The sequence below is a fragment of the Staurois parvus genome, unplaced genomic scaffold (assembly GCF_062004578.1).
Source record: "Staurois parvus isolate SC_StPar_1 unplaced genomic scaffold, SC_StPar_1.0 ptg000082l, whole genome shotgun sequence".
NCBI lineage: Eukaryota > Metazoa > Chordata > Amphibia > Anura > Ranidae > Staurois > Staurois parvus.
Window position 1 is genome coordinate 72,871 of NW_028317878.1, and position 15,988 is coordinate 88,858.

The 15,988-nt window shown below is 41.6% G+C and overlaps 1 protein-coding gene across 2 annotated transcripts in view; it reads left to right on the top strand.

Annotated features, from left to right (window-relative positions):
• Nucleotides 1-2,170: 2,170 nt before the first annotated feature.
• The window catches only part of COLQ (collagen like tail subunit of asymmetric acetylcholinesterase), a 140,665-nt gene continuing 126,847 nt past the window's right edge, over nucleotides 2,171-15,988 (top strand). Inside the window, exon 1 of one of the 2 annotated variants that reach the window (XM_089669871.1) lies at nucleotides 2,171-2,593. In XM_089669871.1, the coding sequence (XP_089525997.1) occupies nucleotides 2,488-2,593 (106 nt within the window). In that variant the 5' untranslated portion in view covers nucleotides 2,171-2,487. The remainder of the gene's footprint in view (nucleotides 2,594-15,988) is intronic. The other variant, XM_089669872.1, reaches the window with a different exon arrangement.

Consider the following 15,988-nt stretch of genomic DNA (forward strand, 5'->3'; position numbering starts at 1 on the left):
TGACATTCTGTCACTGGGGGGAACTGACTTGGTGTCACTGACATCCCCACTGACACCAATACAGTGATCAGTGCTAATAAAAACCACTGCCACTGTACTAATGGTACTGGGCAGGAAAGGGTTAACATCTGGGGTGATCAAAGGGTTAACTGTGTGCTGTATGCTTTTTTACTATGGAGGCTGTGTGTGTGTACTTCACTGTAAGCACACTACTTTGTATGGCTCTGCTATGCAGAACCATACAAAGCAGTGCGCAGGAGCGGACGGGAGAGATCTGTATTGTTTACATACAGGTCTCTCCCCCGTCGGAGATCGCTGGGTGCGGCGGGGAATCACCGGCCAGGATCCGGTGATTGACAGCCGAGGTCGCGAATAGCAGTATTTCTGCTATAGGGTGGCACGAAAGCATTTAAACAATAACCCCAGAGGGAAAATCACTTGATCTGCAAGGCTGAAGTGAGTGTTCCAGTTTTACTAAATCTCCCCGACTGCATTCTAGTGCGAACATGACACACAGAAAACTATTGTTTTCTATGTGTCATTGCAATTACCTGTGGTTTTCCATGAGGAAGAAGCAAGTAACTCCACTGACACCCGGTCACCTCGGATGTGATTTGCATGCCATGCGACTTGCAAATTGTATGCCAAGTCACACCCTTTTGTCCGCATTTAGAGCGGTCAAATCAGTGCGGTTCCAACTTGGTCTGAGCTGCACTGATTTCTAAAGTAGTACATAGACATCTGTGCCTTGCAAATCGCACCTGAAATTTGTGGGAGAGAAAATCTCTGTGATTTGTGGGAGAGAAATTCCTGACCAATGAACGATGTGGAATTATATCCTTTTGGCAACATATTTCTGTGGTGGAGATACATGAGAGGAGCTGTCCCTGTGTGCTGTGAGGGTCCGGTTTGTGAGGTCTGGAGCAGGGGCGGACTGACAACTCATTGGGCCCCCGGGCAATAGGGGATCATGGGGCCCCTGTGTCCTTGCCCAAACTCAAAAAGACCTATGAAAAAGGTACCAGGGGCATCTCATGGGGCCCCCTACTGATCCCGGGCCCTCGGGCAGTGCCCAAGTTTCCAAATGGTCAGTCCGCCCCTGGTCTGGAGTGCTTTTCCTGTGTACTGAGTGTGTACCTGTGGAGCCCCTTGTCCCCGCCAGAGCCCTGATGTTCACCAAGGAATCACTGGATATAAATACATGTGCAATATCATTGCGCTTCTGGTGAGTGCAAGCATACTACAAATCGCTATCACGGAAGTCACGTGCACTGAAATTTACGGATCACTTTTGGACATTTTTATATATATGTATTTCAGGATGTATTCATCAATCATTATTTGATTTACTACTTTTATGTTGAACTTCTCACTATTACCACTATTGTATTATCCATTCACCTATTATTTTGTCAATATTTGACGACACACTTTATATTTACTGTGAGCACGTTTTAGCGGAAAGCATTTTGCACCTCATTTATGCATTTGTCACTTTCATCATTTAGCGCTGCATTTTTTATTGATTAGTTTGAGGATACAGAGGTTCATCCTTAATGCCAGCAGCTTATTTATAATCGAGCGCTCACTTGTTACACATTTTAGCACCTGAAATTGGCATCTCGTGCGATTTCACTGTAAGTTGTACACAGGGGCGGACTGACCATTTGGAAACTCAGGCACTACCTGAGGGCCCGGGGTCAGTATGGGGCCTCATGAGATGCCCCTGGTACCTTTTTCATAGGCTTTTTTGAGTTTAGGCAAGGACACAGGGGCCCCATGATCCCCTATTGCCCGGGGGCCCCATGAGTTGTCAGTCCGCCCCTGGTCGCACAATTTCAAAGTCGGGCTTGCTGTGACCATAGTGTTAGCGTGAATGGGCCCTTAGTGATCCTGCTGTTGTTTTGACCAAATTGTCAGCCTCAGGATTGCTAGCGGCAGAGTTGCCTGTGTGTCTTCAGCCGAATTGCTAATAAAGAGTTTTATATGAGAGATAAATATTTATCGCAGAGGGAAATGGCCGCTTTGTATCACCTAGAGGTGGCAGGCTGAGGTAAAAATATATGAATGTAATAGCCGGTGGAAGGGGTCCCCTTTCTGAGCCATAACTCAATACATTGGCAGGTTTTCCACACAGCCTGAGTTATATATATCAGTGAGGAGCAGGATGAGGGAGAGCTGTGTGCAGACATTCCTCCCTGCGGACACACACAGGAGGGTCACACTGACAGGCTGTGAAAGGAAGGAAGGAGGACACAAACTGCACAATCCTGCTCTACACAGTGGAAGAGAAGTAAACACAATCCAGGGAAGACACACTGATAGGCTCAAGGTGGCAGACACAGAAGCCTGTAGTCTGATACACACCCACCGGCTGGGTGGAGGCAGCAGGGTGCATACAGACACTGGCACACACACACATACAGATTCCGCTCAGCCTCAGCTCACTTTCTACACAAGGGGCTTTATCCTGCAGGGGCTGCCAGCATGGTTGCAGTCAGACTAATCGCAATTGGATTATACCTCCAGCTTTTTTTCTGTTATGTCCTCTCCCAGACTTCCTTCATGGACAGTGTCTTCCCAATACCTGCAGGTAATCAGCACTTTGGATTTATTTTCCTAAGCATCCCATCCATAGGTACTTGATTTGCCATTGCACCTGCAGGCTGCGTGCATGTGATGGATCTGCAGTCATCTTTTCATTGACACTTCATACATAATGTCCTGTTTGCTCAGTTCTGTAGAATGATCTTGACCTGCAGCTTGTTTGTCTGCATGTTGACTTCTATTTTGGTCTGGGATAACCAGTGTAGAACTGGAGCAAGGGTAAGAAAGGCGCTGACCACCGTATGTAGGAATAGAGACATTACCAATCTCCTTATAGCTTGTACAGTGAAATATTCATAAGGTAATTGATTTTGTAACTTCTGAACCTGCACGGGAATGCTGGTCACGCTAGATCAGCTGGAAGACATATGTGCTTTCTTATAAAGCATTAAAGAATATAGCATCAAACTCCATGACTCTGACATTAGAACAGCCTTTCTTAACCTTTTTTTTTACCATGGAGGAACCCTGAAAATATTTTTCAGGTCCCAGGGAACCCATAGTAAAATTTATAGACCTATTAGTGTGAACAGTAGGTTGTAGAGATTAATTTACTGAATAGTCATGAAATTAAATAATAATGGTCTGAAAAGGACATTTTAACAATACCTTACATTGGTGGTCTTTGTAGGCATGACTGCCCTACATTGGCTGAAAAAAAACAAAAGTCTATCCAGTTCAACTATTAGAAAAAAAAAAGGTATAATCATACACCCACAGTTGATCCAGAGCAAGGCAAAAAAACTCAGCAAAGCATGACCCAATTTGCTCCTGCAGAGGAAAAAAATTCCTTCCTGATCCCCCGAGAAGCAATCGGATATTCCATGGATCAACTTTACCTATAAATGTTAGTAACCAGTTATATTCTGTGTATCCATTGGTGGTCGGTGTAGAAGTAACCCCTTACATTGCTGGTGAGGGTAAAAGTCACACCTTACATTTATGGTTGGAGTAGAAGTGACACTTTACATTGGTGGTGGGTGTAGAAGTGACCCTTTGAATTGGTAGTTGGAGTAAAAGGTTCACCTTACATTGGTCGCCATTGTAGAAGTGGATCCTACTTTGGTGGTTGATGTAGCTGTGACCCCTTAAACTGGCAGTCTGTGTAGAAATGACTGCTTACATTGGTGGTTGATGTAGATGTGACCTCTTAGATTGGTGGTCATTGTAGAAGTGACCCTTTACATTGGTGGTCATTGTAGAAGTGACCCTTTACATTGGTGGTCATTGTAGAAGTAACCCCTTGCATTGGTAGTCTATGTAGATATGACCCACTACATTGGTGGTCAGTGTAGAAGTGACCCCTTACATTGGTGGTCTGTTTAAATGTCACCCCTTATATTGGTGGTCTGTGTAAATGTCACCCCTTATATTGGTGGTCTGTGTAAATGTCATCCCTTATATTGGTGGTTTGTGGAAATGTCACCCTTTATATTGGTGGTCTGTGGAAAAGTGACCCCTTAGATTGGTGATACATGTAAATTAGACCCCTTGCATTGCTAGTCAGTATAGAATTGACCCCCTACATTGGTGGTCTGGGGAAGTGACCTCTTCCATTGGTGGTTGGTGTAGACAGGAGATTACTCAGCCACTGCTCGCTTCACACGGAACCCCTAGCAAACTCTGGAGGAACCCCCAAGAGGTTTCTCTCAACCCTGGTTGAGAAAAGCTGCATTAGGACCTGCAACGCATGTATGTATTTGATATGATTTCTGGCTGTAATACTTACTATATTGTATTTTTTTCAATATTAATGTATTGTTATTCCAATATAGCCTCTAAGATCGTGTTATTTTATATGTTACTCTATAAATATGCTTTATATATTATTGTACAGATAGCGTTTTCATGTAACTGATATAACGGTTAAAAATCAATGTCCATTTTGATGCAATTCATGCAGCACTAACCTTCTTTCCATATTGCATTTTACAATGTTAAATAAAGGGGCTAATTCAGAGAAGTAATGTTTGCTCTGTACACACATTGGATGCAGGGAAATGCCTAGTCTGTGGCACTGCCTTATTATAAAGAAAAAGGCAAAGTGGGGAAAATGTAATCAATACCTTAAATGTAGATGAGATTGTATATTACTAAATATTTTTAATTCATTATTTGTGTAAAAATCATTGTTGCTTTTAGTTATCTGTGTGTTGCTCTACACCACTCCTTGGGAAGTAAAAGTACCGTTTGACACAAAATAATACATTGAAATATGAATTCCTTTGGCTTCCCATCAATTTAAAGGGATTATTTAAATTTAACCTTGCAGGGACGTTGAAGTTAACAAGAGGAAGCTCGCTTATCTTGCAAAAATTATAGCAGTTTTGGTACATTAGTGTCACATTTTCTGTATATTATTGTATAAAGGTTGTATCATTTATTTTTCATAGAAGAATTCCAGACCCACTCCATTCTTGTGCTAAATTACACAACCAAAAAAATCAATAATGCAATAAAATGACATTAAATACCACAGTGATTGAATGTAAGGTATTCCGTTTAATGAACTGGATAAATGTATCATTGATGATATGTATAATTTTCTGTCCAACATGTTGCTTTAAAAACAGTGCTGTGATATAAATTGACATAAGTTTATTTTTATTTGAATGCAACCATAAATCAACATCTATATGAAAAGATTTCACCTTTGCACTTGCAGAGACATATACTTAATCACCTCCATCTCCATTATTGTAATAGATTTCTTTGCATTTAAGGCATTAAAATACTTTTAGGTTTTTCTTTTTACAGTGGAGAGATACTTTAATGATCCTTGGTGGATAATGTAACTGTTATTGGTATTCTGTAGATAACATTAAATTGTAAAGAATGAAAGTAACATGTTCCTCTTCAAAATCTCTAAAATCTGCAGTGACCTGTATGTGAATGAGTAAAATTTTGACAAGGGCAGCAGTAAGGGATAGAAATTTAGAATTGTACTGCATTGGCAGTCTGTGCCAGATACTTTGGTCCTAATCTTTAAGATTTTCTTGTCCTGATTCTAACACACATCTCAATGGGACTGACTACGAATGGAAGGTGAGGGTTTAATGCAATTGTTTAGGTGTTTCTTTTTTCTAACTAGCAATATATATTCATACCCACATTCTGCTGGATTTTTTCCATTTACAAAACAAAAAGTGTGTGTGTGTGTGTGTGTGTGTGTGTGTGTGTGTGTGTGTGTGTGTGTGTGTATGTAAATGTGTTTTATATATATTATAATATATATATATATACAGTATATATGTATATATATGTGTGTGTATATGTATAGGCGTGTATGTGTATATATATATATAATTTTTATTTATTTTATACTTTTTGTCTTTTTTGAGTATACAGTAGATCTATGTTTGCCCATTTCTTCCTTTATCTAATACCCTGCAGCAGACAAAAGAAAAAAAAAACAGCTGAAACTTGGATTGGTTGCATAGTCAACACATGCATTTTTTTTCCTAATAATAATTTGATTGGTTGCATGATCATCACACGCATTTTTTTCATATAATTTTAATTAACCAAAGTGTTGCTTACCTGTATTTGCTTGTACACATTTTCCCCATCAAACCCTACTCACATTTTATGTAATTTTTATTGTGTGAAATTTCTTTCTATGTAAATTATGACTGATCTCAGCAGGAGCTCCATCAGATCTCATGTATCAGAAGCACGTGGCACAATTTGGACATAGGTTTCTTTCTTTCTTTGGCACACTTTGCGTTCAAGGGCTCAAGCTGCAGGTTATAGAATAGAAAATGGGACATGACGTTTGCATTTGTATGGGTATGAGCTGATAAGTAGAGGTGATTGGAGATGAACTTTTTGGCCACTTGTAATAGTGAGAAAAACCCAGAGTCAAATATATAGCGTGAAAGCTGCCATAATAGCAACCCCTCAGCAGATGACATATATAAAGCTATCCCTTATTCTGACAGTGCTGATCACCTAAATGGAAACAAAAAAATTTTAATGCAAAGAAATAGAGGTGAAAAAAATAAAAATAAAGTGGCACCCAAAACAAATGAATTGATGTCAGTTGCTTGAGCTTGTTGCTTGAAATAGTACTGAAGCTTCTTCTGAGCCAGCGTTTTCAATCAGAGCAATTGGAAAAGCATGTAACATGCATGTATTTCTGTTGGCTAAAAAAAAAAATCAAGCCTGAAATGCTCATAAAATGCTCAAATAATGCCGCATAAAATGACCAAAGATGCTCAGTTCAAGTGTGAAAGGGGCCAAAAATTCTGATGTTTTAGTACAGCCTGTTCACACTAAAAGCATTTCTTTGCATGTCCAATGACTTTTTATAAAAAAATAAATAAATACTAATTTGCAAAACAGTCAAAAAGTGCTAACATCATCATCACCATCATCATAGGTCATCATAGGTCTTCTCTGTGTCTCGAAACTCAACAAACGTCAACATACTTATAAAAAATGTGAAGCTCTTGTAAAACACTGCTCTTACCACCCTGCTAGTATACCAGGCATTTTCTGTTCTTCTTGCTGTAAATGCATGGGGTAGAGAAATCTAGGCAGGACACTAGAGTTTAAGGCCTTACTGAAGTCTCACATCATTTTTGCTGCATTATTCACCTTCAATCCAGAGACTTCCCTTACAGTATTTTTCTGCCACTAGGTGTCCTTCGTCTTGAAGGTGATACAGGTATATTCTGTGCATCAAAACTCTGCAATGTGTTTCAAAATTCTCCAAAATACCTATAAAAATGCCCCTGCTTGTATCCTCTTTTTGCTGTAAATGTATAGGGCAGTCAGATGTAAGCAAAACCCACATAAGAAGGAAGAGGATCGCTCATGGTGCATAACGATTCCCTACCTTTTCTTATGTGCTTCTACTGATTGATCGACATCTATAATTTCGGGCCAGCACCTGGTGGCGGTGTACAAGTGGGGTCCATAATGATCTTACCAAAGGCTGATTGCCATCGGAGCACCAAGTGCTGATCCGTCCACCTGAGATTGTTTGTTTTTTTTCCCACAAAGCGCGGTCGGACCATAATACAGAGGTCTCTGGGGAGAGGCTTGTATTTTTCTGAGTGGCATGCACGGCGGTGAAGATTGCAAGCACATGTCACTTTTGGCTGTCATTTGCTGCATGGATTGAGCACGATTCTTCTAGACCATTTTGATTGTTGGACTTTAATATTTATACATATCTTTATATATTTTTGTCACTATTGAGTTATTGTGGACTTTATTGCTGTTATGAATTATTTGTAAACGCGATGGAAGTATATTTATGCACTTTATTGAATTCTTTCTAACAGCACAACACATTTATTAAATTTATTTTGTTTGTGTATATCGGTGATGAGACGCAGTGAGTGCAACTTTTTATTTTGATTAACTGTTTTATGAAATTTTGATATACACATAGCACAGGGTAGTATTTTTGCTTTAAGTCAGAAATATTGCTGAGAGTTTTATGCCACAGAGGACTAATGTGGGCTTTAAACTGACACTTCTAGAAGACACTAAAACTCTCATCATTGTAACAATCAAATATGGGATCTTCCTTTACCCTTTCCGCTGTAGCGGGCCTTCATTTAAAAGTGAAAGTATCGCTTATGTGCCCCTCCTCTACCATATTTTGAAGGCTTTCTGCAATTCTTATCTAGGCAAAAATTACGGAAGTTTGACCTACCCCCCTTATTGCCTTCAACCTCCTGGGATGTCCCAGGAGGCAGCGGGACCAGTCTAAGGGCTTGTTCACACTTAACGTCTTCCCAAATGCCCCTATAGCATTGGACAGGCGTTTTACAAGCATTAAAAACACTCCCCAAACGCCCTATGCACGGTTTTGAGGCATTTTACAAGCTTTAAAGCGCATCACAAATGCCTATAATGAACTTAATGGTATTTACACCCCGCAAACGCCTGCCAGGCATTTGAGGAGAGTCACCATAGACTTGAATGGGAGACGTTGAAAGGCTTCAACTCCTCCTGGCTCAACATGAGGCGTCAATTTTGATACAATGCTGCAGTGTGAACAGCACTGTGTGCTGCCATGTGTATCATTTTCATAGGTGTTTGAGGAGCGTTAAAAACACCCCTCAAATGCCTGCTGTGAACTGAGCCTTATGGTGCAGTGCAATCTCATGCATACGCAGTTGGGAGCCAGCTGTTAAACAGCAGAAAGTCACATCCGGCTCCCATAGTCAAGATAGTGGTGTCAAGATAGGGATTCAAAGACCACCAAAGAACTGGCCCAGGTGAAGACAATGCTGGACTCCTGAGCTGGTGACTATCTATTTATTAAAAGTCAGCAACTACAGTATTTGTAGCTGCTAACTTTCAATTTTTTCTTTTAAAAGACTATAGTTTCTCTTGAGCTTGGGTTCACACTTGTCCATTGCGGCTCAAATCACACCGCATCCGCACCAAAAAGGTGCAGGACACTTTTTTTGGTCTGCACTAGAATTGGATTGCATGGGTATTCACACCTATGCGATCTGATTCTGCACATCATACCGCGTTTTGCAGAACGATTTCGGGGGGGTTGTTAACTTAACATACACACCCGCAGCGGTTCGCATGAACGGCGTGCGATTGTGATGCTGTGTGGAATTCGCACATAAACCGCTGCAAATTCTGCACTGCATCAGTGTGAACCTGGGCTGAATGTTACATTTTTATATGAACAAAGTGCTTTACTAGAGCTGTAGAGGCAGAAATGTAACCTTTAACTGATAGAGATGTGCTTTCTCCATTTTTATATATTACTGTACAAGCGGCAAGTGGCTGTCGGTTTGCTAGATAACACTGGTCTTCAGTTATTGCCAAGTTACATCTCATTTCTTCTGCAGTAAAAACCTAATGATGCATGACAAGATTTTATTTTAGTTTTATAGCATTTACATAGAGACATTAATTCCCTAGGAAGAAATTTAGACTTGGTTACTTTTTACTGATTTAGCCTCTCATGAACTCAATGTTTTATTTAGTTTGAAGCTGACAGCTATTAAGTCCTCATGCACGCTGGACATTTTTACAGCGGCTGTTTTTGGCTTTTGACGTTTTTATCTTCAGCCAGTAAACCTCCCAGCGTGTTATCCTATGTGTCCATGCACACATAGACTGTAATCAACAATTTCTGGCAGGGCTTTTTCTGGCTGGAAAAAAAACCAGGACTGGTGGGTTTCTAGAGGAGTTTTTCAGCTGTAAAAATGATCTAATGCTGAAAAATGCAGTAATTTGCGGCAAACCGGCATTTTTGGGTGTTTTTTTTTTTTTACCAAAAATTTTTTTTTTGGTTAAAAAAACCAGCTGAAAAACACAAACACGAAAAACATGTCTAAACGCTAAAAACCACTGACGTGACAGCTAATGTTACCAGCATTATTAAAACGCCCAGTGTGCAAGGAGCCTTTAAAGGACATCTCTCTGGTGTGCATAAATATGTTCATTAAATCAATAGCTCTATATAAAGCTGAATTCCGGGTGCAATCACCTTACCAGAGTTAAAGCAGTAAAATACTCCTTTTCCTCATAATCCATGGTTTCTTCCACATCTGGCTAATCAACTTGTTTACATGCCAGGATTGGCTCCTGTTGTACTTCTGGACTGCTTGGATATTATAGCTGCTGGTCTCATAGACCCCAGTACTGCGGTCATGTCTCAACTGTCCACTCCTCCTGACCATTCACAAAATGAGGCCTGGGTATTCTTTGAATGGCCAAAAGGAGCCAGGTGGAGACACGACTGCAGCACTGGGGTCTTTGAGACCCACAGCTCCTACATCTGAGCAGCCTGGAAATACAGCAGGAACTGCACTAATCCTGGCATGTAAACAAGCTGATTTGCAGAATGTAGAAAAAGGCCTGCATGATGAAGGTGGTGGTAGTGGTGGGGGAGTGCTTTTTGAGAAAACTGCTTCAACCCTGGTAAAGTTATGGTGAGTGAAGTTGGACTTCAGCTACAATTAAAGTGGAAGAAAAGCCTAACACTATCTATTCTTAGACATGTTCCCTCCCCCCTCCTTCTACCTATCCTGCCTAACCTGTAAAAAGATCTGTATATCTACCTATTTTTAAGCTGCTTCGGTCATGCGATCCCACATCTCTGGCTCCCCTGTGTCAGTGAGTGGCTGATACAGGGGAGAGGAGGGAGCACCAACAATGACTGGGCCATGGGAGCCTGTGGGTGATGTCACAGCTCCCAGAATTTCCAGCAATTATTGAGAGCACCCTGAGCCAGAGCTCATGTGACTGGACCGGAGGGTTACTGGTTAAGTAGGATAGGTAGGAGGATTTTTTTTCACTTTAAATTGTATGTTAAGGCAAAACATTTTCTTAAACCTTTTGCTAGAGTGGAGGATTAGAACATCTGTCTTTTGCTGACTGTGTTTCCCCAATGGGGAGATTTACACTTACACTTATTTTACACTTATTTAGATTTACATTTTGTCCTGGTGTAGCACTCTTCTAGTTTAGGACTGAGAGACTCTGCAGGCTAGCCCCTCTGGAATTTTCCCCTGTTCTGAGGCTTTCAGAGGAGGGCTTTGGAGGCAGCGGGTGGATCTGAGAAGTGGCTGGTTATACTCTTGAGGGGCTTCAGGCAATCCCCAACAGGAGCCTTGGCAAGGGCCTGGGACTCCCTTAAAAGTGGAAGAGCCTGCTCAGTAGCAGGAGAGTGGTGGTGGGAGAGGAGTGAGAAGCAGGAAGATGTGAAGCTGGAGGAGGAAGGTTACCAGGAAGCCTAATGGAATGGGGCCTGCCTGCGAGCCTGGAGCTGGAAAGGAGGAAAATTCAGGACTCACTGGCCCCCTGAGAGACCACCTGTATGGCAGGGAAGGAGCAGCCCAGCTAATAGGCCTGGTTGCAGCAGCCATTCTGCAAGCGGTTCAGGAAAGTGTGAGTGAGTACAATTGCACCCCCTGGGCAGATAGGGGAAGGAGCACTCTGGTGAGAAACCAGATTAGCCCTCTACTAGTAACTGTTACACATTTAAAGGAACAGGAGCCAGATTGCCTGCTCAGGAGGAACGACTCCGGATTGCTGGGTGAAAAAGAGTTCATCTAGGGTCTGGGGTAGTACAACTGGAGCTGCCGGATAGCACTACAACAGAGACTGTGCCAGAGAAGAGAAGCTGTAAATAGTACAGGAAGTTGACCTCAGTTTCAGTTCCTTTGGGCATCCTATACACCCTTTACCCCATCCAAGTACTAATCTCCTCAATAAAATAAAAAGCAAGCACTCAAGGACTGATTTCTGTCTACAGATGAAAGCTTGTGTGGAAAAATGCTAAATGACTGGCTGTGCAGGGCTTTAGGGGGACCCAGATTCATCACCAATCCCTAAGGGGGTAGTGCTACACTGGTGAACATTGTCGATGAAACTGAAAAGAGAGAAAACCCAAAAGTTTTAATTGTCACCAAAGCAGGAATAAATGGCAACATGTGGAAAATAAACATACATACCTATATGGCTGCAGGATCAGTCTGATGTTGCAGCTGTCCCCTACTGGCTCTAAGTCCAAGAACTGAATAATCACATAACCACTGATCTCTCAGTTCTCTGCTCTGCCCCTCCAGCGCACACTGGAGGGCTGAGCTGAGTAGGGGGTAGCAGCGGCTGGCACAGGCTCTCAGCAGTGCTCTGAGAGTCTGAGCCAGCTTCTTGTTAGGCATATGGGTTTATCCCAACATTAAAGTCAGGATCCTTCCAAAGCCTGGACTAGCTCTGTGATGTCAAGGTCACAGAAGTGCAGAAATATGATCACTCTTGTGACCCAGAAGAGAGGTGTGGCCAAAAAAGCATTAACCATACCTCTCTTTTAACACTTGTTCTGACAACAGCTGTCCAAGAGGGGATTTCTCTGACTTTGGAGACAGTTCCTCACAGTTCCTTTTCCTAAGTAGCGTTTAACCTTGAATTTGCCGCTAAGAATGTACCCAGGTCCCCCATAATAGTAGAGAGGCTTCCAGTCGCACATGCACAGTCCCAAGCACACCGACAATTCAGACTCCGTCTAAGGGATATCTTCCAACAGGAGAGGGGTTTAGGGTCACAGGATACTCCAAAACTGATCAGTAGCAATATTAGCAGAGCAAACTTCTTTCCAGTCTTCCAAAAGCAACTTTTCTGGAGGTAGTAGGGAATGGCCAGTATATCTAGGACCCTACAGCAGCAGTCCATATGGCAATCTCTGGCACCTAATTCCTTTCTCGGACAACTTATAGTCTCCATCAAGGTCTTTACTCATAGTGTCAGCAGCAGTCCCAAGAGACCCAAACCCTCCGTGGAGGGCAATGAACACTCTGGCAGGGCTTCCTAAACATCACCTCCCCAGCCAGCTTTTGAATGCTTTCTTCAAGAGATAGGCTGAAGCATGATTAATATTCAACTGATTCTTTGAATCTCCCTCCGAATACTCAGAGGCAGATGAGAGGAATAAAATTTTCAGCTCAGGAAACCCCGACCAGACCAAAACAATCAATCACTGCTCCACTCACTACAGTGGAGCCAAAAACTACATTTAACCTAACAGCCTAACTAGAGGAAGAAGCTACAAATGTCTCTACATTTAATAGTAGAAACATCACATGTAGAGTGGGGCTGATAAAAATGTATTAAACAAGTAAGATTTAGGGTGGTGTTACATGTTTATGTGAAAAAATTAGTAATTCTGTTGCTTTAAAGTTTGGAAGTCCTGCATTGATCACTTTCAAAATGAGTTACTCTTCCTATACTGAAGAATTGGGATAGTCAGAAGTTAACAGTGGAAGTTCTTGTTGTAGGACGTCCACATATATTAATATTAAAGCCCAACTCCAAGAATATTAAAAAATAGTGGAGCACTATTCCTCCCAGTGATACAAGGCACTTTTCCTTTGCTCCTTCCACTGAGAACAACAGTGGGCTATAATTCCTCCCACTGATAGCAATGATGAAGCCATATTTTCTTTCACTGACACCAACAAAGGGGAAGTATTCCTTCTACTGACACCAACAATTGGGCATAATTCCTCCCACTTATATGATCGATGGAACACTATTTCTCCCATGACACATAAAATAGAGCAAAATCTCTCCATCTACTGACCACGGTCGCTATGTAATTTTTTTTTTTTTAATTCCCACAGACCGCCAAGCCTGAGGCATTGTTTACTCCTACTGTCCTACTTACTCCAGGACACTTTCTACTCTCTCTGGCCACAGTCTGCACCCCCTCTAGTAAACTGGCCCTTTATGTAGAAAATGTGTTAAATGATTTGTTATTCTGTGCAGCTAGTTTTGTGATCCAAGAAGCCCAACCAAGCCTTCAATATCCATTGGAACAGCAGCACAGCTGGTCAAAGACAAGCCCCTGAGTTGCTGACAGGATAAATTAGGAGCAGTATCACAGAGATAAGTCATCCTTCTGCAGACTGAACATGTACACATGAATTGCCTCTGTGCCTGATTGGCCCACAATGTTGCCCTTCCCTCTCCTGTATGGTAAGGCCAGCAAAGTACTTACACAAATTGCATTAAAACTACACTTGATTGTTAATGAATACATTGAGTGTTGTCTTTTACACCTGGCTGATAGGGCTGATGTCTCCTGCATAACTTGTCCCAGGTATGTGTGGCTATGGACATGCTACAACATTTTGCGTGCCAGCCTCAAGCCACATTATTGGGGTGAGCTCAGGATAGGTCCACTTTGTGAAAAATGTGCCAAGAAAATATTATGGAAAAGGATTTCAAGCTCATCAAACATGGTTCCCACAGAGCTGGCCCATAGAATCCCCGGGATTGGTATACGACTAAACTGATCTGTACATGCATACATACCTGGCTGAAGTTGACCTTTTCCTGCTGGCCGTACGCATATATGTGTCCTCTTGGCAGGTGAGCCTTAATGACAGGAGGCCGCATATATGTGTACCAAAATATAAACAATGCTGTGCCAAGAGCGCGCACCCAAAACAGTTACTGGCTCGTAACGGAAAGCTCCCGATCTATACTTGCAATTGGGAGCTTTCCAAGCATGTGACCGCTGTGACAACCAATCACAGTGGTCACATGACCAAAATGCCTGCCTCAACCACCCGGTGTCCGAAACCTTTTAAAGGGCACTGGTGGGTTAAGAGAGCAATGAAGCAATAATGATTTTTTTTTGCAAAAAAAAAATTACAAAACTTCTTAAAAGTAACATATTTTCATGATTGTTATAAGTGTTGCCTACCTCCCTATATCCAAAATTATTACTGATCTGTGTCTTACATGTACGCAACAGGAGGTTTTAAAGTTTATTTCAACCCAAGAATAATTGATACATTGCAAAGTACCAATTCTTGGATGTGGTGACTGCATTCATTATTTTCTTTCAGGTTTTTTTTTTCCTTTATCTTCACCTTACCATGCCAGAAACACACTTCCAGGTCTAGGGGGATAATGCTCACCCGCTGTACTGTATCTATGGATGAACAGTGTTGTTACTCTAGGCTGATCACTACTAATCTGGGCTATAGAACACCTGCCTCTCTCCTAATCTCCAAAATATTGGGGGAAGCTAGGGGGAGGGGAGTTCTGTAAATTCAGATACTGGGCAAAACTGATAACACTAGTATGGATTTCACTGTGCTGTCAGCTCACTGCAGGAAGGTACAGGTTTACTGTATTTCTGGCAGAATTAATGGGTATTCTTGCACTTATTGAACAATTTGACAAAATGCTTTCATTGGTTTTTAATAGTTAGAAAAGCAGCAAATAAGAGAAATTAATTGTTAGGTTGTACATACATATTAATATTTTAGCAGCACGAAAAGAGTATTTTGTGTTTAACTGCAAATACACTTAAGCAGCTCATAGATCATGCAATTTTCTCATCTCCCACCATAGGTGAAAGGAAAGAAAATTGGTTGATTCCTCCATCAACACAGTCAGTTTTAATGAGAGAATCCTTCCCACAGCACTATTGTATTCTGCCGGAGGCAAGCCTTCTCTGCTGGCAGAACATAGTGATCACTGCTGGCGGCTATGGCTGCTGGCAGTGATCACATAAAAAAAATCCAACAGGCTGGTTGTACTGAAGTTGATCAATGGATCAACTTCAGTACAATCAGCCTGCTCATAGATGAATCAAATCTCAGCTATTGCCTGCTGAACCGGCCAAGAATAGATCCATCTATGGCCTGCTTTATTCATGATTGCCTTATAGGATGATAAAAATATTATGCTTTTTAAATATGTACAATACTCTGGAAAATACACACCCATTCATAATGCCTACAATGCTCAGCTTTCCAATTTGCTTAAATGTTATAATTGCCTAGCAGTGTCAGCTACTGAGTTTCTAAGCTACAGTAAGTATATTACATTTATTGCAGAAATACATCTGCAACTGCATCCAACTCTGAGCTGTAACACT